The sequence below is a fragment of the Eptatretus burgeri genome, chromosome 16 (assembly GCF_056783735.1).
Source record: "Eptatretus burgeri isolate ZD-2024b chromosome 16, Ebu_testis_v1, whole genome shotgun sequence".
Lineage (NCBI taxonomy): Eukaryota > Metazoa > Chordata > Myxini > Myxiniformes > Myxinidae > Eptatretus > Eptatretus burgeri.
In genome coordinates, this window is record NC_140976.1 from 31,671,477 (window position 1) to 31,695,597 (window position 24,121).

Here is a 24,121-nt window from a genome sequence, read left to right on the forward strand (position 1 = left end):
TAAGATGATGTCCGATATCCACATCAGCATCAAGTGTCATGTAATTTCCAAACCTCCAAACCATCTATTCAGAACCAGATGAAATTGAACCGTTATCACGAAAAGGAATTTATTGTTAAGACCATTTGGATGCTTTCAAAAGATTTTTAATGAATCAAAATTACCATCAAAAGAAAACTTTTATAACGAGTTGAGTAAAACTCATAACTGATGAAGATGATCATCCATACATTGGGAGCAGTGAGCAGCGCGTCACTGCGTCCACTTTCCTCCGCTACTCAAGGGGCCTCCGTCTGGCCATCCCCCAGGCAGATGTCTGGCCCGTCCCCATCTCTTTGGGATAAGACATTCCAGGCATCCACCCAAAAGGACCGCCTCAGGTTAACCCGAGGAGACCGCCGTCTGGTCGACGACATTTCAGCACCACTCCGACACACAACAGTGTGTTTGTCAGAGTGAGGTGTTTTGTGGAGGCCAGAGTGCAAATTGGTGCCAACTTCTGAGGTTGGCAAAATGAGTTCCAGCTTGCTGGGATAATTGAGCCATTTGAGTATCCTGTGTGAGAGTGGTGACCAGTCCAGGATTATGCTCAATAGCCAAGGAGACTGCTTTGGCAGCACTGATGCTCTGTATGGAGTATGCCCCCCAATGGATGGATGGATGCAAGTACAGGTGCTTGGTAGCAGTGAGATGGCTCCCATGCTGTTTGCCATATTTTTGACCATCGTGCTGAATGTTGGATGCTGCCAATCGGGATGTAACAGAAGGTGTCTATCTAGCAAGGTGCACTGATGGCAAGCTTTTCAACATACTACATCTCAAAGCGAAGACAAAAGTTTCTTTCGTCAGATGTGCACTGGAGACTTGCTCTATTCTGATATTGGTTTAGTTTTACATTCCATATGTGACCCGCAGAAGCTTCTTGACAAGTTTTCCACTTCATCTGCGGCATTTGGATTCTCCATCAACATCCGAAAGACCAAGATCCTTCACCAACCGGCCACTGGGATGTAGTGCTTTGAGCTTACCCTTTTGCTGAATGGCAAAACACCTAAGGTCGTTGATTGCTTTGTGTATCTCCGCAGCACTATCTCTCGTAACTGCAGCCTAGAGAAGGAGCTGGCAACACGGATTTGTTCTCGCCTGTACTGCTTTTGGTCAATTGCGTGAGCAACTGTGAATTAGACACAGCACTAAGCTCACTACAAAGTGGAAAGTATACAGAGCTGTTGTCCCTCTCTCTTCATTGTACAGCTCTGAGACTTATACCCTCTGCAGAGGTACCACCTGCTGTTTGTCGCAAGTCTATCTCCAGCATTTACAGAATGTCCTTATCATTAAGTGGTCTGATCATGTAACAAACAAACAAACAAATCATGTGACTAACCCTAACAATGAGGTTCTGAAGCAGGCTGATATACTTGTCATTGAAACTATGCTCCTGAAGCAGCAGCTCACCTGAACCGGTCATGTGGTCAGAATGGGGGATGACTGGCGGCCAAAGACCGTTATATTGTGAGCTTCCCCGAGGACAACGCAACGTTGGGCGACTATGGTTGCGTTAGTTGGATTGTATAACGAGACACCTCAGGGCCAGTGGCATTGATGTTCAGAAATGGAAAGAGAGGGAAAAGGACAGGCATGCATGGTGTGTGTCGGTGAAGCGTGGATCCTCTGCGACAGAAGCGACTGGGGCAGTGGAGGCAGACTCCAAAAGAAACCATCACTCTGAACTTAATGGAGCAGCAGCACCAGTTGATCCTTGATCACCACCAGTTGATCCTTGATCACCACCAGTTAGTTCTGTGTGCCATCACTGTGGAAGAGGATTGGCTTCATGTTAATCTCCAACGAGCAACGAGCGAGTTTGTGCTCGACATTCCCTTCAGACAAATTGAACTTATATTGCGATGAGTCACTCTCAAGAGTGAGCTGGATGACGACGACAACGACTTCACTTGGAGTGCTTTGTTAAAACTAGTGGGTGCCCGTACATGCGTGGCCGTACGTGCAAAAAAAAAAAAATAAAAACTTTCAAACCGCGTGCCAGAAACAACAACCACACAGGCCGTTCCTTCGCTTTTGCGTGCCCGTACGTGTGTGCCCGTACATGTGTGGCCGTACGTGCGTGGCCGTACGTGCAAAAAAAAAACTTTCAAACAAACACACAGGCCGTTCCTTCGCTCTCGTAAACGACGACTGGATTGGGGCATTGTTTATCTATAAATGTACATAAGAAATTATTAGAATACAATAAGTCATCACTATCCGGAAGCAGTGCGTGCCCGTACGGAATGTTCACATGCATTCCACGAATTATTGCTTGCATTGAAGTAACAACTGCTGTGATACTTACACACACAGAGTTAATTAAAATCCAAATTAAAATCAAGTTTACCTCCTTGTCTTTGCTTGCCATGACATTCGCTGCCATTGACCATTGCCACTCATACGCCACGGTAACTCAGGCGCCCTTTCCCGATCGGCCACGCCTACGCAGCAACATGTCCTGTCATTGGTTTGGTAAATAAATGGCCGCAGCAACGTGTCTTGTCATTGGTTTGGTAAATAAATGGCCGCAGCAACGTGTCTTGTCATTGGTTTGGTAAATAAATGGCCATAACTTGGGAAACACTTGGGAAACAGCTGAAACGGATGAAGAATAACGATATCAAACCTTGAAAAGGTACATACTCAGGTCCCCAGCATCAATTGTGACATCATATCAAACGAAGAAGAAGAATTGTGACGTCAATTGTGATGTCATAGCACCATGTCCTGTCATTGGTTTGGTAAATAAATGGCCATAACTTGGGAACCACTTGTCCAGGTCAGGTATGGGAGCATGTGCCAGAACAGCGCGTCGCTGCGTCCACTTTCCGCCGGTACTCCAGGGGCCTCCGTCTGGCCATCCCCCAGGCAGATGCCAGGCCCATCCCCATCTCCTTGAGATGATGGTCAACCTGCTGCAACCATGAGGCACGTGGTCGGCCCACTGGCCTCCTCCACTCATGAGACTCCCTCGCTGAGAGAATCTGGTGAGCAGGATCAGCGTCAGGAGAAACGCAGGCCACATGTCCCGCCATACAGCCGCAGCTGGCGCTCACGGACTATGCAGGTAACAAATCTCATCCGAGTCTCTCTCAGCAACCGCTCGTTGGACACAAAATCCGACCAGCGATAGCCAAGGATTCTCCGAAGAGACCTGGTACCAAAGGAATTAAGTCTCCGTCTCAGATCCTTGGTCAAAGTCCAAGTCTCGCACCCATAGAGCAAGACTGGAAGTACCAAGGACCTGAAGACTCGGACTTTCGTCCTCCCGCACAGGTACCGGCAGCGCCACACCCCATGATCCAGTGAATCCATGACTCCCAGGCCCGACCCAGACGTCTATTGACCTCCGGCTCACAACCTGCGGAGACATGAATATCACTGCCAAGGTAAGTGAATCTCTCCACGACCTCAACATCCTCACCACAAACAGACACAGACAGGACAGCAGCATCCAAGATGTCACCGAAAGCCTGGATCTTTGTTTTGACCCAAGAAATCCGTAATCCCAACTGCTCCGACTCCCCATTCAGCACCTCGAGGGCCCCCAAGAGGATGTCTAAAGTCTCCGCAAAGATGATTGCATCATCTGCAAAATCAAGGTCCGAGATCTTGACATTGCCAAACGATGCACCGCAACTTGATCTCTCCAACATCCTCCCTAGAATCCAGTCCATACAAGTGCTGAAAAGTGTGGGGGCAAGTACACATCCTTGACGAACTCCAGTAACATCTGGAAATAAGTCAGAGATGGTACCACCACACTTCACAGCACTCTCACAGTACCAGAGTAGAGTTCAGACATCAGATCGATCAGTTTTGGTGGCACCCCACGAAGACCAAGAATCCTCCAGAGGACATCCCGATTCACTGAATCGAATGCTTTACAGAGATCAACATAGGCTGCAAGCAGCCCCTGCTGAAACCGTCGTCTGCGTTCGATGAGGACACGAAGTGCAAGGATACAGTCAATCGTTGACCTCTTTGGTGTAAAGCCTGACTGCTCTGGACGCTGGTGCTCAAGCAGATGGTGGCGAACCCTATCAAGAATTATCCGAGCAAAGACCTTGCCCGGCACTGAGAGCAGCGTCACCCCTCGGTAGTTGTTGCAGTCTTGGCGATCACCCTTCCCTTTCCAGAGAGGGACAACAAGGCCCCTCTTCCAGTCAGTTGGGATGATGCCTGTGTTCCAGGCAGAGCACAAAACTGCATGCAACGACGCGAGTGCAGCATTTCCACCAGCCTTGAGAAGTTCGGCATGGATGCCACAGATCCCTGGAGCTTTGCCCCGTTTCAACTGGTTCACCGCAGCCCGTGTTTCCACAAGCGATGGTGGACCACAGTTGATTCGAGGGTCAGCAACAGGGATTGTAACACCCTTGACAGCTGGGGGATCAGCCTGGTACAACCGCTCAAAGTAACTGGCCCAGCGGGCCTTCACTTCAGACTCCTCTGTCAAGAGCCTACCACTCTCTGCTCGAACTGCAGTGCTCCGAGGGATGGGCTTGGATGAACGTAATGCGCGAATTCCCCTGTAAGCGGGACGAGAATCACCTGTCCACAGGTGATGCTCTACCCCCTCACAGATTCCTCACACATAGGCCTCCTTGTCCACCCTCAGTGCACGTACAGTTTTACGCCTCAGCTCCCTGAACAGCTCAGCTCTGCCATTCAGCCTGGCCCTGCGACTCTGGTCAATGCTATCCAGTGTCCCTTGAGAGACAAAATTCTTCTTTGCCCTGCGGTGAACTCCAAGGCATCCACCGGCAACATCAAGGACGGTGGTCTTGAAGGTGCTCCACAACTCTTCAGGACCCCCAAAGCACCCAGACCCCCCAAGTGTCCACTCAGCCTGTTCGCAAACTCCTCAGCTACTCTCTCATCCCTGAGCTTGGCAACATCCAGCCTAGGCTGGGATGGTACCATTCTCCAGGATTTAAGGTGCAGCTTTAGAGTTGCTACAACAAGCCTGTGGTCAGTATTGAGGAACTGAGCACTCCGGTAGACCCTGCAGTTCTGGATCATCCTCCAACGACCGTCAATGAGGACATGGTCAATCTCCTTTGCCACACCGCCAGCGTTGGAATACCAAGTCCAGCGATGAGCTTGCGGGCGCTGAAACCATGAACCAGCCACCCTAAGTCCATGACTTCTTGCAAAGTCAAGGAACTTAGTGCTATTCTGGTTCATAGTTCCTGACCCATGGGGACCAACACACACCTCATAACCATCCCTATCAGTTCCAGTCGATGCATTGAAATCCCCCAAGACTAGAAGTGTATCTCGTCTGGGGCACTGATCAACCACAGACTCGAGTGTGGCGTAGAATGCGTCCTTCACGGTAAGATCACTCGCCTCAGTCGGAGCATAAATAGAGACCAGGGAAATGACACCTAAGGAGTGACGAATCCTTAATCTCATAATACGCTCGTTGACCGGTGTTACCTCAATTATCATTGGGGTCAGCTTATTGGACACAGCTACAGCAACTCCTTGGGTATGGTAACCATCAGAGCGACCAGACCAATAGTAGGTGTAACCACCCACCATTATCTCGCCGCAATCCGGTCTCCGAACCTCAGAGAGAGCTGCAATCCCGATGTCCAAACGCTTGAGCTCAGATGATAACAGAGACAGGTGATCATCCTCTCTTAGGGATAGGACATTCCAGGCACCCACCCGAAGGGACCGCCTCAGGTTAACCCAAGGAGACCGCCGTCTGGTGGACGACCACTTGTCCGATTAATATAAAACCTTGAAAAGGAACATACTCAGGTCCCCAGCAATATATCTGGCAAGTTTCAATTAGATCGGATCAGCGGTTGTCGAGAAACAGCGGTCACACACACACACACACACACACACACACACACACACACACACACACACACACACACACACACACACACACACACACACACACACACATTGCTGGAATTATAGATAGATGACTAAGAAATATTTACTGACATACTTCTTCGTTTGTATGCAGAACAATACTACGGGTATCATCATTGGCTAAGGTCCGGGGGTGCTGATTCCGTGCCGTCTGCCGATTCATTATATATCGGGCAGGAATTTGTAATTTGGTCAGGGTGCCGGCAATATCTCGCCTCCTTTTCGCGAAGGAAACTGGGGTAGTCAGCCTGCCAAGACCCTTGAAAACAGTACTGATGGCATCGCTTGTTGATTTTTGGCCAATGGGTTCAAATGTAAGACCATACCATGGGGTCTCAGAATCATCCGGTGGCCAACCCAATTTTTGACCTTCAAGGTCAAAGGTCAGATGGGTGTAAAAAAAAATTTTTCCCCCAAAAATGTCCAGAATAATGTGTTCTTTCATTTAAAAGCCTTAAAGAACCAAAAAAACATAACAGTAATTTCAGTTACTTTGACATACCATTTATTGACTAAATTTATAAGAAAACATGAAGAAATCTGAACCAAAAACGTCGAATATCTCCATAATGGTTGAAATGACAGAAAACGCATGAAAAGTCTTTACAAACCAGTTTCAAATACCCTGATTCTGTTTGGTAAACTCCTTGATCATCAACATACACCTATTTTTGCATTATTTGAGTATATTTTCAGATTTAGGCTACTTGAATCTGACAATGAAATATTGACGGACATTCCATCTTGCAAAAAGATACCATTTCAGTCCAGTACTAGTGCTGTATTTCACTACACAATGGTAACTCTCGGTATTGTACGGTAAGTAGTTCTTATAAGAAATGTTCAAAAACGAGAATAAATTGTGTTTTGGCTGTATTCATTTGGAGTAATTTCAAAGGTTGGCCTAAGCTGCCCAAGCATTTTAAGCTAACGCATCAGCTTTAAATGAGATTAAGAATTATTAAAAACTTGAAAACTGGCTTATGTAACCACATATTACGACATTGAAGATTAGAGCTATATTGAGTGTGGATTTAGACATCCATTTTCATAGCATGCACAAACGGGCATGCACCCCCTGTTTTGACCCATTGCACCCACACTAAGATGTACGGCACTGTGTTTTACACCCGCAAGATATCAATGCTTGACAACTCTGAGGTACGGAGGGTATTCTTATCCACACCACCTGTAACTGGCCATCATTTTCCTTCCACGCCCCAGTAGATGCTGGCGTGGGAAGTTCCATCTCAGTCTTGTCTGCTTGAAGAGACACCTTTGTTTGGAAATTTGCTCTTTTCAAGTGAAGTTCCAATGCATCTGTTGTTGGTGAGAGCATTTCCAGTGCTTTTTTGCCTTTCTGAAATACTTCAAGCCTGGCAGGGTCACATCCTTTGGTAAAACTTGGAGTTTTGGAGACACGACACACAAACTGTTCAATATCAGCAATAGCTCCATCTCGCCCAACACCGTGCAGAAGTTCCGGATGCTGTACGTACACCTGCCAACATGTCTTCTTTCCGTTGCCCGCAAATGATGACACCGTGTCGCATCCAGTCAGGGAATGGAAACCTAGGATGTTGCTTATCACATTTCGAGGAAAGGTCTGTGCTATAGCATTTATGTGGTAGAGTTTGGTTGATTTGCTTGTTCCACTCTTCATCCACACATCTGTTGACTGGTCTCCAAGGAAAAAAAGGAGCAGGAGGAGGACGTCTGTATCCCTGAATTGTACAACGATCCTTTCATATCCACAGCTTATGGCCTCCAGTGCGTGCAAAATGAGAAGTGCGTCCGCCTCCTCGTGATTTGCTTTAAGGTTTACAACCTGGCCACGGACTGGAGACGGTGCCCCTTCTTCAATAACTCCCACAACAACCTCCTGGCCAGCCTTTCCATGTTCAACAAGCTTTTGACTCAGAAAGTTGGCAAGGTCCTCTTTGTTTTCTGTCGAAGCTCTGAAACTGTTCCATTGCTTTGGAAATCTTAAATCCCCACGGTTGATAACCTTCCGAATTGGTTTGATTTTTTCCTGCACGCTTTTCTCGAGTACCAGACTTTATTGAAGTTGTCTGATAACGATCAAATACTACGTCTATCCGGGATGTAGTTTCGGAGAAATGCCTGAATACCGATTTCGTGTACACTTTACCATACTCATCGAATGTCTGCCAGTTAGGTGGCTCACCCAATGGACCAGGGCATGACCTGATGACCAAAGATAAGGTAGCACGTTCTTGCCTGAGAAATTGGAATCTCTTCTGCAAGTTCCATTCCTTCAGTAAGGACTGACAGCATTGCATTTTTGAGGCTGAGAGCAAAAATGAGGCTTGGGCCTTTTACCCAATACACATGACCTAGAACTCAAGACGTAGGGTTTCATCATCCTTCACACGTTATCAGCAATCCAAACCATAGGCATTATGATTTCTGACCGGCGTACGCCGAAATCGCCTATAAGAATCAAACCAGGCCGGTCCGAAGTGATTCTTATAAGCGTCTACATTGTATTTGAAACTGGTTTGTAAAGACTTTCCATGCGTTTTCTGTCATTTCAACCATTATGGAGATATTCGACGTTTTTGGTTCAGATTTCTTCATGTTTTCCTATAAATTTAGTCGATAAATGGTAAAATACTGAAATTACTGTTATGTTTTTTTTGGTTCTTTAAGGCTTTTGAATGATAGAATACATTATTCTGGACATTTTTTGGGGGAAATTTTTTTTTGCACCAATTTGACCTTTGACCTTGAAAATTTGACCTTGAAGGTCAAAAATCGGGTAGGCCACCGGATGATTCTGAGACCCCACGGAATGGTCTTACATTTGAACCCATTGGCCAAATATTAACAAGCGGTGCTATCAAAACTTTTTAAAATCATATTCTAGGGTCCTGGCAGGCTGACTAGGGGGATCTTTAACGTCACCCAACTAATGCTCGCAGACGGGATGCCCAGCTGAACGTCCATCCGAGTCACAGCTCTCACACACATTGATGAACCACCCTCCCTAAGAAACAGGTTAACCAATGACAAGACCGTTTTTAAATGACGTACCTCGTGCGCGAGAATGTTTGCCCGCTGATAAGCCACGCCTTCACGATGACGTAGCTCTGACCAAGTTGTGGATGTTTCATCATCCTGCAATGTGCAGTCCAGTCCCAACCTATTATAAGTGTGGCGGTGTATTGGTAAAAAGAAGCTGTTTACTACGCTTAGATATTTCTTGTGACGTAATTCATTTTTCAGACTCTTGTATCGATCGTTATCCTGATTGCTGTATTTACACAGCCGCACACCTTCGTTCTCGGGAGACGACCGGTTTCCGTTGATGTTTCGCCTCCTCGAGGATCATTCGTTTGATTTCACTTCAGAATTCACGGCTTTCGGACAGTACGTTCGATCTTTCAGACCTCTCCGAACGAAGTTCCTCATTTTAATACGAATCAAATTTTTGACGTCTCTTTTTAAGAGTCGCACGTTTTTATATCGAAGATGGGTAAAAGACAACACCAGAAAGACAAAATGTGAGTTTGCTTCCTCTGACGAGGGACGGTTGAACCGAGGCCTTGCTCGTGAAGTGCCGACCGGTGTGGACTAGTTTTTTTGTGCGGCTGAAGGCAGTCGGCAGTGCGGACTAATTTCAGGAAATGTCGGGGGTGATTTCTGACGCCGTGAAAGGGGAGGCTTGTGTTTGTGTATATTATTTACTGTGTTCGCGTCCTTTTGAATGGTTCTTACTGTTATTCACCTGTTCGTTTGTATTGTGCCCCCCCCCTCTTTTACAGGTACATAACGTGCAACGAATGGACCCAGTTTTATGGAGGAAAACAACCAGGTAGTTATTTTAATTCTCACTGATTATTCCGTCATCGTTGGACTCGGTGGTGTCATGTATGCACACGTCTGCTCTGAGTCCGGGAGGTTCGAACCTGTGTCCGTGCTGCTTCCTTGACTGGTGCTCAGCGTTTAAGAGGACTGAGCACAGACGACCGACCATATGTTGGCAACATTTGCGCAGACTTGATGTACATCTTGCGGTGAAGTTCCTTGTTAAGGGGACATACATTATTTATCAAGTATTGGTCCGTTGATTAGTTGTGATCTTGACGTCATCCACCGTCCTTATGAGTATGACGAGAAGACAATTTTGGTCAATTGCCTGACCAAAAGGTCAGTGAGCTCAGATCGGGTTTCTTGACTGACTAAACCGACACCCCTCACTGCACTGGCTCGCCAGTGGGGAGGGTTGACTGTGACACCCTGCCAGGACGAAAAACACCTGCCAGCCAAAGGGCGGATGAGCTCCTTTAGGGAGCCGACAGCCATCCATGAAGGAGATTGTGTCTCCGAAAAAACACCCACCCGGTTAGACCTTATTGTAAAAGTAGATTGTAGACAGCAACCGCCCAGGGTGGTACTACCGTTCTGACTTAGGAGTGTTAAAGTGGTGCCCGTAACCATCTTACACTCTCCGTGTCAGGATTGCTGGTCTTACTTTCTGTCTCACTCAAACTATAGCTACCAGGCTAGCTTCAATCTCTCTTTCCTGCAAACAAACATCATATACTTTTCATCCTCACTTTATTCTCTCTTCTTACTTCTCTATGCAGTTCTTTTATTTAAGGCTTGGCCTCGATGAGGACCATTTAGTCCGTGCCTGTAGCCTTCAACATAATTTTTTTTTAAAAAGACGGACATGCGCTTTGGGAGTGGTGGCTGGCAGGAATGAAATTTGTTTATGCTTTGTGAAACCAAGCTGCTGTCCCAAACATGGTCTTTTTCGAATCATCTTTAACCCTTTGAAACCTAGCGGCCTTTTTATTGGCCACGATTCAAACCTCCGGATTTTTTTTTCCCAAAAATCCCAGGATGGGGGAGCTGAAAATCCAAGGAGCTCGGGGTTCAAAGGGTTAACATTCCCATGAGATGGGATGATTGAAGACCCACTTTGAGCCGGTATGGGTGGACAGGATGGTGCAGAGGTAGCAAACACACATGTTTGAGTTGGCGAGTCAGAGTTTGATTCCTGACCCCACAATTGGTGCTTGGCAGGTCGTGTATTGTTGCATCACAGGGTGTGCTGTTTCTCGGACGGATGTCTTCCAACATTCCTTCGTGGACGTTAAAGATCCCACGGTGTCCTTCATGTAGAGGAGAGTTATCGCCAGCACCCTGAACAAATTCCAAATTCCTGTCCAAGTCTCCTTCAGTCAAGTGCCAGGCCTGGCCAGCTGCTTTGTGAATGACTGACTTTGGCCAAACAATTTCCCCGGCCAACCGCACAAGTTGGGGATAATTGGTGTGATTACCCCGCACGCGAAGTGCAAAGCGGGGTTCAGGAATTGGTTCGGTCTATCTGTCTGTCTGTCTGTCTGCTTACAGACACCAGTCTATGATCGAGCAACAACTATATTCAAATTAAATGTTATATTTTGAACACTGCAGAACATGAATCGGAACACAAATCTGCAACCTAGCAGTGCTTTGGCTCTAAATTTGGAAAATTGTATGGAATCTGTTCCGATCACCAGTGCACACAGAGGAGTATGGTATTTTTTTCCCCCCCTCTTTCAGCTTGTCTGACAGACAATCGAACAAGATTGAAAATCATTCCAAACAGAAAACTTTACTGTTTTTTAACGACATCATAAAGGTCACAAACAGCAGGCACAAATAACTAACGTAATGTGTTAAATAAGGTGATGTAAAAGACTCTGCATCAACTTCGGAATTTGGCGTTAACACAGCATTAAACTTTGGAATTTTCTTTTTCTACAAATGTTAAAACCTTTTATTGTATTTCATTTGAATTATATACTTGAACACTATAGAACACAAATCACCTTTTTGGCAATTTCAAAAACCTCAGTTTTGCAGTACTTGGACAAAATATTACACCATTTTACACCGCTGAGACCGCTGTTCTTCATTGCACGTCCCGGGAGCCACTGGCGGCCCCTGTGGCCTGACGTGTGGCCGATAATACACAAATGTGAAAACACTCCATCATAATCCGCCATAAATGCTATCAAATTGACCCAATGGTTTCAAATGAGTGTTCCAATGTGGAGCATAAAAGTAACATAACCACATCAGGATATGGTTGCAGTATGCAAATATTTACGCTTGCAGCCCAGTTAACCACAACGAAGAAGAGTATGTGGAGGCGGGCCTAATAGCAGCCATTATAGAGTCCTGCAGGGGGTGTGGTGACTCTCACACTGATGTCTTATTGGCAAAAGTGGTCACCCTCTAAATAATAATGAAGATTGTTTATCTGGACCAATCATATTTGCCGCTCTCAGCGTTGGGGAATATTGATATTGAGTGAAAATGGCGGTTCGTAGGAAATCTCGATCGTGCATGGAAACACAAAGGAAGAGTTGAAAAGATGTTTGGTAAGGTGTTCTATGTGCTCTCGGTCAAATATGTGATTATCGTAGTTTTAAGCAGCCATTAGGATTGTACCCACACCGGTGAGGAAATACAGCAAGGCTTTGAGCACTCAACTATTGAGCCACTCTCATTAAGCATGAACCACTCAATCACTGAACCTTCCTTGAATGCTAGTCTTCATAACACTGAAAAAACAAAAACAAAAACAAAAACTTTATTTGGCTTCATGTGCTTCAAATTTCTCCTTTCACCAATAAATCATTACTAATTCACTCAGTTTTGATGGACGACAGCAATATATGATCTTCGATCTAGCTTTTAATTATTTGGTTTGAAAAATGTTAAAATCTACCCCCCCCTCTTTTCATTTCAACTACTTGAGCCAATTACACTATTGTAGTCCAGGTATCTTGCAACGTTTAGGACGAACTCAGCGTGCATAGCCGGCGTTTCACTGACAGGTTTAATCAAAAGACAGCATATTACATGTCTCGTCTCAATGAGGATGTAAAATGAAGTGAAACACGAAAAAGGATATTTTATAACATGTAGTTATTGTTATTGCTGCTGCTGTTGTGGTGTTACCTCCACTGCTGAAGGTGGATGGATATTGAGTTTGCACCTATATTTATTTGTTTGTCTGTCTGTCTGTCTGTGAGCAGGATATCTTAAAATGTTATGGACGGATTCGGACAAAATTTGGTGGACAGGTTGGGTGTGTGACGAGAACTAATTGATTAGATTTTGGTGAAGGTCCGGATCCGGTTACTAGAATTTTTTTTTAACTGATTCTTCACCATTGGGTGATAGGGTCAAAAACTCACGTGTATGTATATATATATATATATATATATATATATATATATATATATATATATATATATATATATATATATATATATATATATATATATTTTTTTTTTTTTTTTTTTTTTTATTTAATATTTTAATATATATATATCCCATCTAAAATATTTAAAAATAAAACATTTGAATCTTTATATTTTTCAAGATACCCCTTTTGTGTCATTATGAAATGATATACTTCTCTTGATGATCTCATCTGACCACCTCCTGAGCCACATATCATTTTGAGATGATAGTAAATTGTTTTTTCATTGTTCAATTGATAACCATCAAAGTTTTCAGTCCATTCAAGGATATTAATTTTTTTCTTTACATCCTCTAACTTACTAGTTTTTAAATTGATTCGCTTATTTGTTTTATTTACCTTTGTGTTAGTTATTTTTTTCAATAAGACTAATTTGATATTTTTCAGATTCATTATGTTTTCCATTTATATCCCAAGACTGAGATTTTTCTCCACTCTTTAGTTTGATTAATACTTGGTTTGACCATTTATATATAGTGAAAAAACACGGTGGTAGCCCTTAAAAACCCTAACCCATCTTCCCATCGTTAAAACACAATCTATTCTATACACTCTATCAAACAATATCCATATGAAACACAATCTATTCCATTATCTAAAATAAATCTCTTATCATCAAAGGCTCCTAATGCCTTTTTATTTACTTCTTCACTATATATCTTATGTTTATAACTTCTTATTGTATTCATTTTCCTATATTCTTCTTTCTTATTCATCAAACAATTATAATTTCTAAAAGTTATTGATTTCTTCATTACATATTTCTTTATTCCCTTGAACCCTCTTATCAATCTGATCACCATACTTATAAGCATATGCCTTTGCTCTCAATCCAATAAACTCACTCATTACTTTTCCACCCAACTCATCCTTAAACTTACCAATAACCTTTTAATTCTTTTTTGAAAATAACTCGCTCTTCTTACTAAAATTACTTGTATCATATACTCCAATATTTTTCTTCATATCGTTATAAACATCATTAGTTTTTATATCTAGGATAAAACTATCAGTGTCCATATACAACAATGAAACATTTTCACCATACTCTTTCTTTAAGCCATTATACAAATAATCATTCATCAATATCTTTGATAAATCAAGAACTGCTGTTCCAATATAAATTGGTTTATCCATTACAATACTTTCCTTTTCCATATGAATAGCAGAAAAGTTCTCTGAAAAACCTCTTCTCTCTTAAAACTTGGTTTATTTATCAATCTCGAAGCTTCTTTCCAAGTTGTTGCAAATCTAATGTTTTGCCTGTTTCTAACATTCTCCATTGTCTTTCCAAATACAGCATTATTCATCAATTTATAGAATTCCCCTTCAAAATTTACTTTTGTATTTGTTCTCGTATCGGTATTGAATTTAATATACTTTTTTATCCAAGGACTTTGTTTAAATTTTAAAACTCTATGAATTTTAGCTACTCTCAATCCTTCTCTCAAAAACTGTTTCAAGCTTCTCTGATGCAAAACATATCCCTCTTTATCATAGAATGTTGTTAATAACTTTTCTGTTGATTTGCCTTTAATATTGAAACTTTTATGATAATCACTTCACCATTCTTTCTTTGGGGTTTCTTTCTCGCATGCAAAAGGAAGGTCTTTATGCTTATTATGAAGATCACTTGGGTACCTCAAATCAACTTCAAAATAATAACCTTCTTCTTCCTCATTCAATTCCTCTTGAGAAGAAATAATATTCATCAAAGCCTTTTCATAATCCTTTTCTTCCACCCACTCTAATTTACCATAAGGCAGAGAATGAGACATTGCCCATCCAAACAAATTATTATCATCAAAATACATCAAATAATTACTATCTTTTTCACTATCATAATTTGGAAGATATTTATTATTTGCTTTAGCATATCTTTTTGAACATACTTGTGATATTCCACCTCTCTTAGACTTCTCAATCATCAAAAGCATATCTCCATCACTGATTAAATCTATATCTTGTTTTGTCGTTTTCAACCATTGCACTCCAAGCGAAACCAGGAGCTGTGAAATAGTGGGCAGGATCTCATTCATAACAATTTTTATTATGACAGAGTGATCTAAAAGCTTCAAACACATCAGCTAACAATGAAACATCTGCTTTTAGATACAAATCATGATATTCTCCAAGGTTCTTTACCTTTAATATATTCCAAATTTCTTGTGCGTGTTTATATTCCTTATCACTTATCTCTTTTTCATAAAGGTTATTATAGAAACTTTCTCTTGAAGGAAGTCGTGTTTCTTGAAATCTCATAAATGAATCCATATAATCATAAGGATAAATTCCCTAACTTGTAAGAATTTTCTCTTTACTTTGAATTGTATTCCTTGTTTGCATTTCCTCTCGAGTTAGAATTCCCTGTTTAATCAGAATTTCCTCTTTAGTTAGAATTTCTTTCATTGTTTGAATTTTCTTTGTAATTATAATTTCATCTTCAGTTAGAATTTCTTCATTAATTTCCTCATTAATTAGAATTTCCTCTTTACTTTGAATTCTCTCTTTAATCTGAATTTCCTCTTTAGTTAGAATTTCCTCTTTTGGAAAGAATGAATTAAGATTTGGAAAAGAGCCTGTGGAGCTTAGATTTGATGCTAGGTCGGCGAGTGGTGTTCCCATAAACTTGCAAGAATCTAGAAACCTAATACGAGTTAAAAGTTTTGTGAATATCATTTTTGTAAATGAAATATACTTTTGACTTGTGTTTGTTATGGCAGAAATATTCCCTGGTGTTTTTGAAAGTTCATTTATAAACAGATGTGCATCAAAGTTGACTCTGTTGTGAAGAAAGACTGGAATAAAAGAAGGAAATTTATAATTAAGATTACAACAGGAATGAGCGGGACCTCTATATTTACCAGTAATATGACAATGATCCCTAACTTTAGACTCCTCAATTTCCTCCTCACAAATATGACAGATATTGTTCTTTCTAAATTCTAATTTTTCTTCTTCGGTTAATTTCATCGGTTCATTTGTTTCTTTCATTAATTTAGTTACTCTTATGCAATCCTTTTCTAATCGTTTTACAAACTCTTGTGAAGCTTTTTTCCACTATAATATTCAAGTTTATTATATATTTCTCCAACAGATGATTTGATATAATAACAGAAACCACAAGGAATATGTTTTTGATATTTATTTGTGTGTGATTCTTTTGGATTAGGAGAAGCAGTATTTATCTTTTTTAGGATACATTCAAAATCAGCATATATCACAAATTGGTGCATGATAGATTTATTATAATATTCAAAAGAAATCTTTTCACCAAGTTTCGGCATTGTAATTACAGCTGATTTATGATTACTACAATATTTTGAAAGTTGTAATCGTTCTTTTGTATGAAATGAATTAAGACTTCGCTTACAAGGATATATTTTGTTTGCTGTTCTGAATACCTGAGAAGAGATTAATGTTGATAAATTATTGATGTATGTGTCATGTGAATTCTTTCCAACACTAAAATATAAAAGATCAATGTGTGTTTCTTCATTTTTATAGTTGTTTGAAATTTTTAATATATGAACTTTGTTTGTATATGAACTAATCCATATACATTAATAGAAAGATTATTCTTTTTCTCAAATTTAGGAATATCTGTTAGTGGCATTGGGAATTTAAAATCTTTAATGTCCAAGGTATTCTCATATTTCATATATTGTTTTACTGTTTCTGAATTACAATTTGGTGGATGTCAGTGAGCAAGAACAGACCAGAGAAAACATTTATTATCATTGTTCTTAATATTAACAACTGCCTTCTTTAGTTTTATTTCATTTGGTAATTCAATATAAGAAGAAGCTTTAAGAGGGTTTGATTTTGGAATGTGTATATCTAAAAAGTTTATTTTTTTTAAATATTAAATCCACTTCCTACCACTGTATTATCAACATCCTTCTCTTGTCTTGATGGTTCTTCATAAACCCCACTATTCAAAAAATCTTGAAATGATGTTATAAAATGAAGATCTGTTCTCATATAAGGAGTTTGTTCTTCATCTTGTCTTTTCATATTCATTTTCACTCCCATATCAAACTTTAAAGTTTTCATTTCTTTTAATGTCTTTTTAATAACTTTTTCAACGTCAGGTTTCACTATTTCAATTAATTCAGCTATTGATGATGGACCAGGTTCTCCAAATTGAAAAATCCTTATTTTTATATGCCCTTTGAATGCCCCATCAGTGTTTTCAATATAATAGTCTCCCTTTACTTTAAACTCATTTTTCTTGTGTTTTTGTGATTGAAGATGTCTATTATAACTACTCTTCAAAACATCCTTTGAGCAGATATCACAATGTTTTCTTTCCAACTCAAGAGGAGATATTTGATGAAATAGATTAAATGTATTGTTGTGGTTACCAAATTCGCAAACCACCATTCAGGTCCCTTAGGTGAGGTATCTCGGTAAGTGCATGTGTAGTTAGGCCCAAACCCGTTGTCTAGTGGGAATAAATGTTATTCATGCGTGCTGCGACTCTTCAGGATAGCCGTTTTTCTTTTACTATCTTTATTTTGGACCAACCGCCATTGTTACCACCACCAACCACAACATCAACCACCAACCACAACGCCGCTTCACCACAACCGCCACGACCTTCACGTCACACCTCGCAACCGTAGCATCGCCACCGTTCTTGCCCCGCTGTGGGTACCGGTGTTGGACTCATGCAGAGCGCGCGTCGAACAGCGTGTACAAAATCACGGATTTTGTGCTTCAAAAACGGATCAAAAACGACACACGCCCACTTTTTGCCGTCCAATCGGTGAGCGAGGGGCGATTTGGCCCCGCCTCCAGAACGATCGATATATGCAAATTTGTGGATCAAAAAGCCTTCACGCCCACTTTTTCTCGGGCCAATGGGGAGCGAGGTGAAAGGTCAAAGGGAGGGGGTCAAAGGCGAAGCTACGGGGGAATAAAAGGACGGTGTTCGTCAGTCAGAGCGGTGTGGAAGTCTGGAGCCCGAAGCCTGCAGTAGCTGGAGAAGCTGAAGAGAGTCGAACGAGGAGAGCCCAAAGAAGAGTCCAGGGTGGAGAGTCCAGAGGCGGAGAGGCGGCAGCGGCGAAGGCAGACGAGGGGGTGCTCGCGTCGGTGCCAGGAGCTGCACGCCCGAGGGAGGCCGGCAGCGCGTCCTGGCCGAGGTGGAGACGCACACCAGGGATAATAAAGATCCTCTATACCCCGAGCATCAACAACCCCCTCCTGTTTCCCCCCGCGCTGAGATAGTGCGACCAAGGGGGCCCCCTTTCCCACCCCCTGCCAGACACTGTCCGCGAGGCCCGCGGAGTGAGGCGCCATCGCCGCTCCGCGTCTCATCACCAGACGGGTAGGCGCGACCCGGTCTCGGCCTCAGGCCCGCCTCATCCTTGAGGGTATTTCTTTTCCTTGGTTTTGGGTATGTGTTGTCGGCGCCGTCTGTGAGGTAGAATTGTATAAGTGTTGCCGTGTGCTCGGTAGTCGGTATTAGCTCTGCATTGTGTCTTCGCTTTTACATTTGCTTTTTGTGTAAATTGAATTGTGTTTTCTTTTTTTTGTGTGCTTTTGGTGGAATTGAATTTGTGTGCTTCCCGTGTGCCGCGAATAAATGTGCTTAATTGTTGAACTGTTTCCCGCTTCGCTTCGTCATTTCCTCCATTGAATCCCCATCTCGCTTCACGTAAAGGGTTGGTAGTGGGCTGAATACGCCCGATAATTAATCGAACCGTCGAGGTCGACGATAACACCGCTCGGTTATTCTGATAGTACGGAACGGGTCGCTTAAGTGGCCCGTGTCCGAAGTCGACCTGCGGCGAGGTGCGATCGCCCGGTCTACCCTCCGCGTGGGTACTTAGGTAGGTCGAATTTGGCGAGCAACCCTATCCCACGCGGGGGCTGATTGGCTCGATCGCGGTGAGACCGAAAGGTCCACCCGTGACTGGTTCCCGGCGTTAGTCCGAGAGGGTCACGACTGGATTGTCCGTCCGGTGGGCGACGTGCCGCGATTCGAGTTACGTGGCCGTCAGCACGCCGGCGGGCGCGAATACCGCAACAGTATGTTTGTTGGTTTGAAGGTGTTTTTTGTAATATTTATTCATGATTACAAACATCGCAGTACGTTGTATTCACCATATTTATATAATAAAACTTTGCTTAAACTTAAATTTTCTTGATGAAAAGTTCGTTTAATTTATAGGTGAATCTGTGCTTAAAACCATTTTATCCTCCAACTTTTTTCACTTAATAAATACAATGTTTCAAGACACAAATGACAAGTTTCAATCAAACTCTTCATTTGTAAAAGATACTGAGAAATATGTCAAGGATGTAAAATTGAACAAAGATAAATATAACAATTATGGTGGATAAGATGAGTTCTTCAATTTCCTTCAGTGGAAGGGCTTTTAGTATACCTGGAAGAACATCAATTAAGGTATATCGAACAAAAGTTTCTCCTCTCCTTCTGGCAATATATTCAAAACTAGAAAATGCAATGAAACAAGAAAAAGTATCAAAAAATAAAAACCTTATGGATGAAGCTTTAGAAAGAAAAGATAAGACCATCTGTTATATGCAAGGAGAAATTTGTATTTTTTTCAACAACCCGAAAGATATAAAGGATGTTAATATATCAGGTGAAATGACATTTCGTTCAATTGCTGTTAAGGATCATTTTAAAATTACCTTTAATATAAAAAATGTAGCAGTTGAATCTGTTAATGAAAAAAGTATATAGATATCGATGGTAATGTTATTTTCTACTAATTAAATATGAGTCAATATTCAACTGAAGATTTTGAAGATTATGAGAGTGATTGATACCGAGAGTTTGCATTCAAACGATAGTTATGATACCGAGAGTTTGTGTTCAAACGATAGTTATGAAAGTAGTTTTATTGATGATTCTGAAAGTATCGAAGATGATATCGAAGATGAATTTCAGTTTAAGTAAAGTTTTACATTATAAATATGATAGACTTCCCTGATTCTCCATATGACAAATTTGAGAATTGTCCTGCGTGTGAAAGATGGGGATTAAACACATAGTCAAAAGTCAATAAACAATGTATATTCTGTGATTATCTTCTAATGAATGATAATAAAAAAAATATAAAAAGGAAAATAATTCTTTTAGATTTACACCAAAAATGAATTGCTTCACAAGATTGATTAGAGAAATGAATGTAAAGTATGAGGGTGATAACACACCTTTCCTTACAAGGAAAGAAACTGAACGTATATGAGAAATGTTCAAAGGATTGTTGTTGTATATTATTCATGGATGTGATTTTAAGGGAAATATCAACACAAGATATTGCATCAATAAAATAATGGATTATCTTGAAATTAAACCTGAACTTAGGATAAAATATAGAGTTTCTAAAAAAGCCAACAATAAATTAAACAGCCTCTTTTCCAAATATATAAATGAATTATTTTTTACCCATTTGGGAAAATAAGATAAAATTTAACAATCATAAAAATCTTCCAAATTCATTAAGATGTCTCATAGTTGGTTCAAGCGGATGTGGAAAAACCTGCTTACTTTTGAAGATGCTCCTGACTCCCAACTTTTTAGATTATGATAATTTAATAATTTTCACAAAGTCGAGTTTTCAACCAGAGTATCAACTTCTCTCACAAGGTTTTAATGCTGGTCTTCAAAAAGAAGATACAATCGGTTTATTTAAACTTCAAAAAAACCGAAATGATTATAACATTGAAGATATAATTCAACTATTTTGTGATACACAGAGATGTAAAAAGAAATCAAAACCGATAACTTGTATTCTTAGTGATAATACGGATGATATACTGTCTCCCCAAGATTTGGATAAATCAAAAAAGAACCCCGTTATCTTTGATGATTGTGTTAATGAGAGAAACCAAACGGTAATGGACAGCTATTACACAAGAGGGAGACGTTCTTCTTGTAATTGTATTTATTTTAGTCAATCATACTTTCAACTTCCTCGTCGTTCCATCAGAAACAATGCTAATACTTTTATTTTATTCAAGTTAAATTCAATAGATATAAACAATTTTTGGAGAGATAATTGTTCTACATTATGTAGTAAAAAGGAATTTGGGGATTGCAAGAAGCACACACGACTGAAAATATAAATACATTGTTATGAAACAAGATGAGATATTAAATGAAATTTTCCAAGAAATAAATGGATACGAAAGAAAGAGCAAGAAGATTTAAGGAGCATCAAGAGCTGGTTTCAAAGGTTGTAAAACAACAGGAAGACAAAAAGAAGAAACGCAGACAGAAACTAACGGGCGAAGAAGCATTTGAAAGAAAACAAGAGAAATTTTTTAAATCACTTTTAAAAACTTCCCAAGAAAAAATTAAAGATGTTTCCACAGTTCCCACAGTAGAATATACTCCTAAAAAACTTCAAATGTTAAAAAGATTTTGATCGAATGACGGAGGAAGAATTGGAGCGTTTAGGAGAATTAGAATATGATGATGAAAGTTTATTTCAACAACTGGAAGAGATTAATCGACCCCCTGATTATATTGTGAATGCTCTTCAAAACAATGAATATTCAGCGGATTCAAAAACCAAAGCAGGGCACATTCCAACAGAACAACCAGCAATATTTCATCTTGTTCAAGAAAAGGTATTGATATTTAATGATGAATTAAAGTTCTTGTGTTCTGCTCAACCCCCTGTTAAACTAACTCCGAGATTAATGTTTCTTCTCACAAAAGATGGAAGACAAGGTTCAACTGTGAGGGATGAATCAAAGTATATTGATAAACCATTGGATATGAAAAATAATGATGATAGAGTATATATTGATCTGCTGAACACTCTTAATTATAGGGTTAGTATTTCTGGTAAAAGTAGGAAAAATGAGAAGGAGAAACACATTATTCAGGCTTTAAGTATCATTGGTTCAGGTATTGGTTTTCTTCCAAATGACCAATCGCAATTAGTTAATAGACTGTTATTGTTGTTAGGTAGTAAGAAGGCTGGAAATAACAATTGTTTTAATGAAGCATCAGCCATTTTAGACCAGTTGATGAAAATAAACCAATGTCACCCGCAGGGTGACCCGAATCTTGCCAAAAGGTGACCACGTGTGACTTCTTTAAGGTCACACTGAGGTGAACAGAGCTGCTATCCACCAGGAGCGACTCCTTGAGGAATATCTGCCTACGAGAGATTCCGATGAGAATCGTTCCACAGAGTAACAATGAAAAATATGCGTTTGCCTCATAACGTCACCAAATGACGTCATAATGTCTCAAGCTTGACATATCTAGAAAGCACTCATCAAGGTGTTCAATTTGAGGTACTACACGATATGGTTCCTAAAACTTGAAAATTTGACCTTGGGGGTCAAATATGTTTGACCTCAGGCGCGAACCATGAAGGTCAAGGCCAATCGCCACCAAAAATTAATCAGCTGAGCGCCAGACCATGAACTATATTCCCATGAAGTTTGAAGACGATCCGATCAAAATTACTCAAAAAATAAGGGTTTCGTCGACTCCCCTGATTTGCGACAGTGACCTTGACCTTTGACCTTGACCTTCAAAATGTTGTGCACTGAAAGGGACCTCTATAGGCCTCTGATATGCGAAGTTGCAAAAATTTCCGATGATAACTGTGCTCTGCAGAATTTTTTTATACGTGATTACAGACAAACAAACAAACAAAAAAAACAAACAAACAAAAAAAAAACATACAAGCTGACTAACATATCTTGCAAAAACTTCGTTTTGGCAACATAATAATTAATTAATCTCAATATAAAGACATTTTATCTCATTAAATAAGATGAGAAGCACAATCCTGAGTTTTAATTTCACAGCAAGCGACCACACATCTTCATTCCCATACCCACTACAACTTGACCCAACAAAAGAATATGAGGCATCTTTATTGTCCATGGAAACTTATAATACCTTATTTAATAGAACTGATAAAAATGACAAGTTTAGTTATAATCCGGGAAGTGGATATAAAACGATAACAGTCTTACCCGGAGCATATGAGATTTCTCAAATATCTTCCGAAATTGCTCGTCTTATGAAAGAACACGGTGATGAACCAAAAAAGATTGTTATAGACATTCAAAAACATACTTCAAATCAACGATTAAACTTAAAAATAATTACAAGCTTGATTTCACAATTGATAATTCATTTAGAGAGTTATTGGGTTTCTCCTCAAAAAAGATTGAAACTCATGGGACGTTTTACAGTGATAATGTCATTCAGATATCCTCAGGAATAAATTCGGTATTAATTCACTGTGATTTGATTGATGGTGCTTATAATGATGGAATAAAAACAAATACAATATTTTCATTCATTGCATACTCAACCCCAATTGGTTATAAATTCAATATGAAACCCAAAAATTTGGTTTATCTCCCTGTGTCAGGAAAAAACATACACAGAGTAAATTTTAGGAGAACCGACCAAGATAATCGTATGATTACTTTTAATGGGGAAGTTATATCCATCAGAATTCACGTACGTGAAGTTTTCCAATAAATAAATATGATGGTTATTGTGAGGAAACAAGAGTTGGGAAAATATAAAATAATTACAGGGGGTGGGATGTTCCTTTCCCCATACTACAAGGGTGAAGGTATGTATCTTGGTAGAGGATACTATAAACCTAAGAGACAAAGGGGTGTCGGACATCATTTTAGAGGCGATGGGATAATTGATACTCGAATGGGTATCGGTTCAACTATTCTTAAACATAAAGACCTGATTGGTTCAACTGCTTCTGCTGTGGGAAATGTAGCAGGTGCTGTAAAGAGCATAAAAGATGCCCAAAATGAATCTCATAAATTACAAGCAATTAAAGAAATTAAAAAAGGTAAAACTCAGTTGTCTCCCCAAGAACTACATAAAATAATTCAAAT

The 24,121-nt window shown here is 40.5% G+C and overlaps 1 protein-coding gene across 1 annotated transcript in view; it reads left to right on the forward strand.

Annotated features, from left to right (window-relative positions):
- The first annotated feature begins 9,153 nt into the window (after positions 1 to 9,153).
- Positions 9,154 to 24,121, forward strand: part of PPIL2 (peptidylprolyl isomerase like 2) — a 134,887-nt gene continuing 119,919 nt past the window's right edge. The window contains exons 1-2 of the mRNA XM_085860610.1: positions 9,154 to 9,476; positions 9,738 to 9,787. Of these exons, the coding sequence (XP_085716736.1) occupies positions 9,445 to 9,476; positions 9,738 to 9,787 (82 nt within the window). The 5' untranslated portion in view covers positions 9,154 to 9,444. The remainder of the gene's footprint in view (positions 9,477 to 9,737; positions 9,788 to 24,121) is intronic.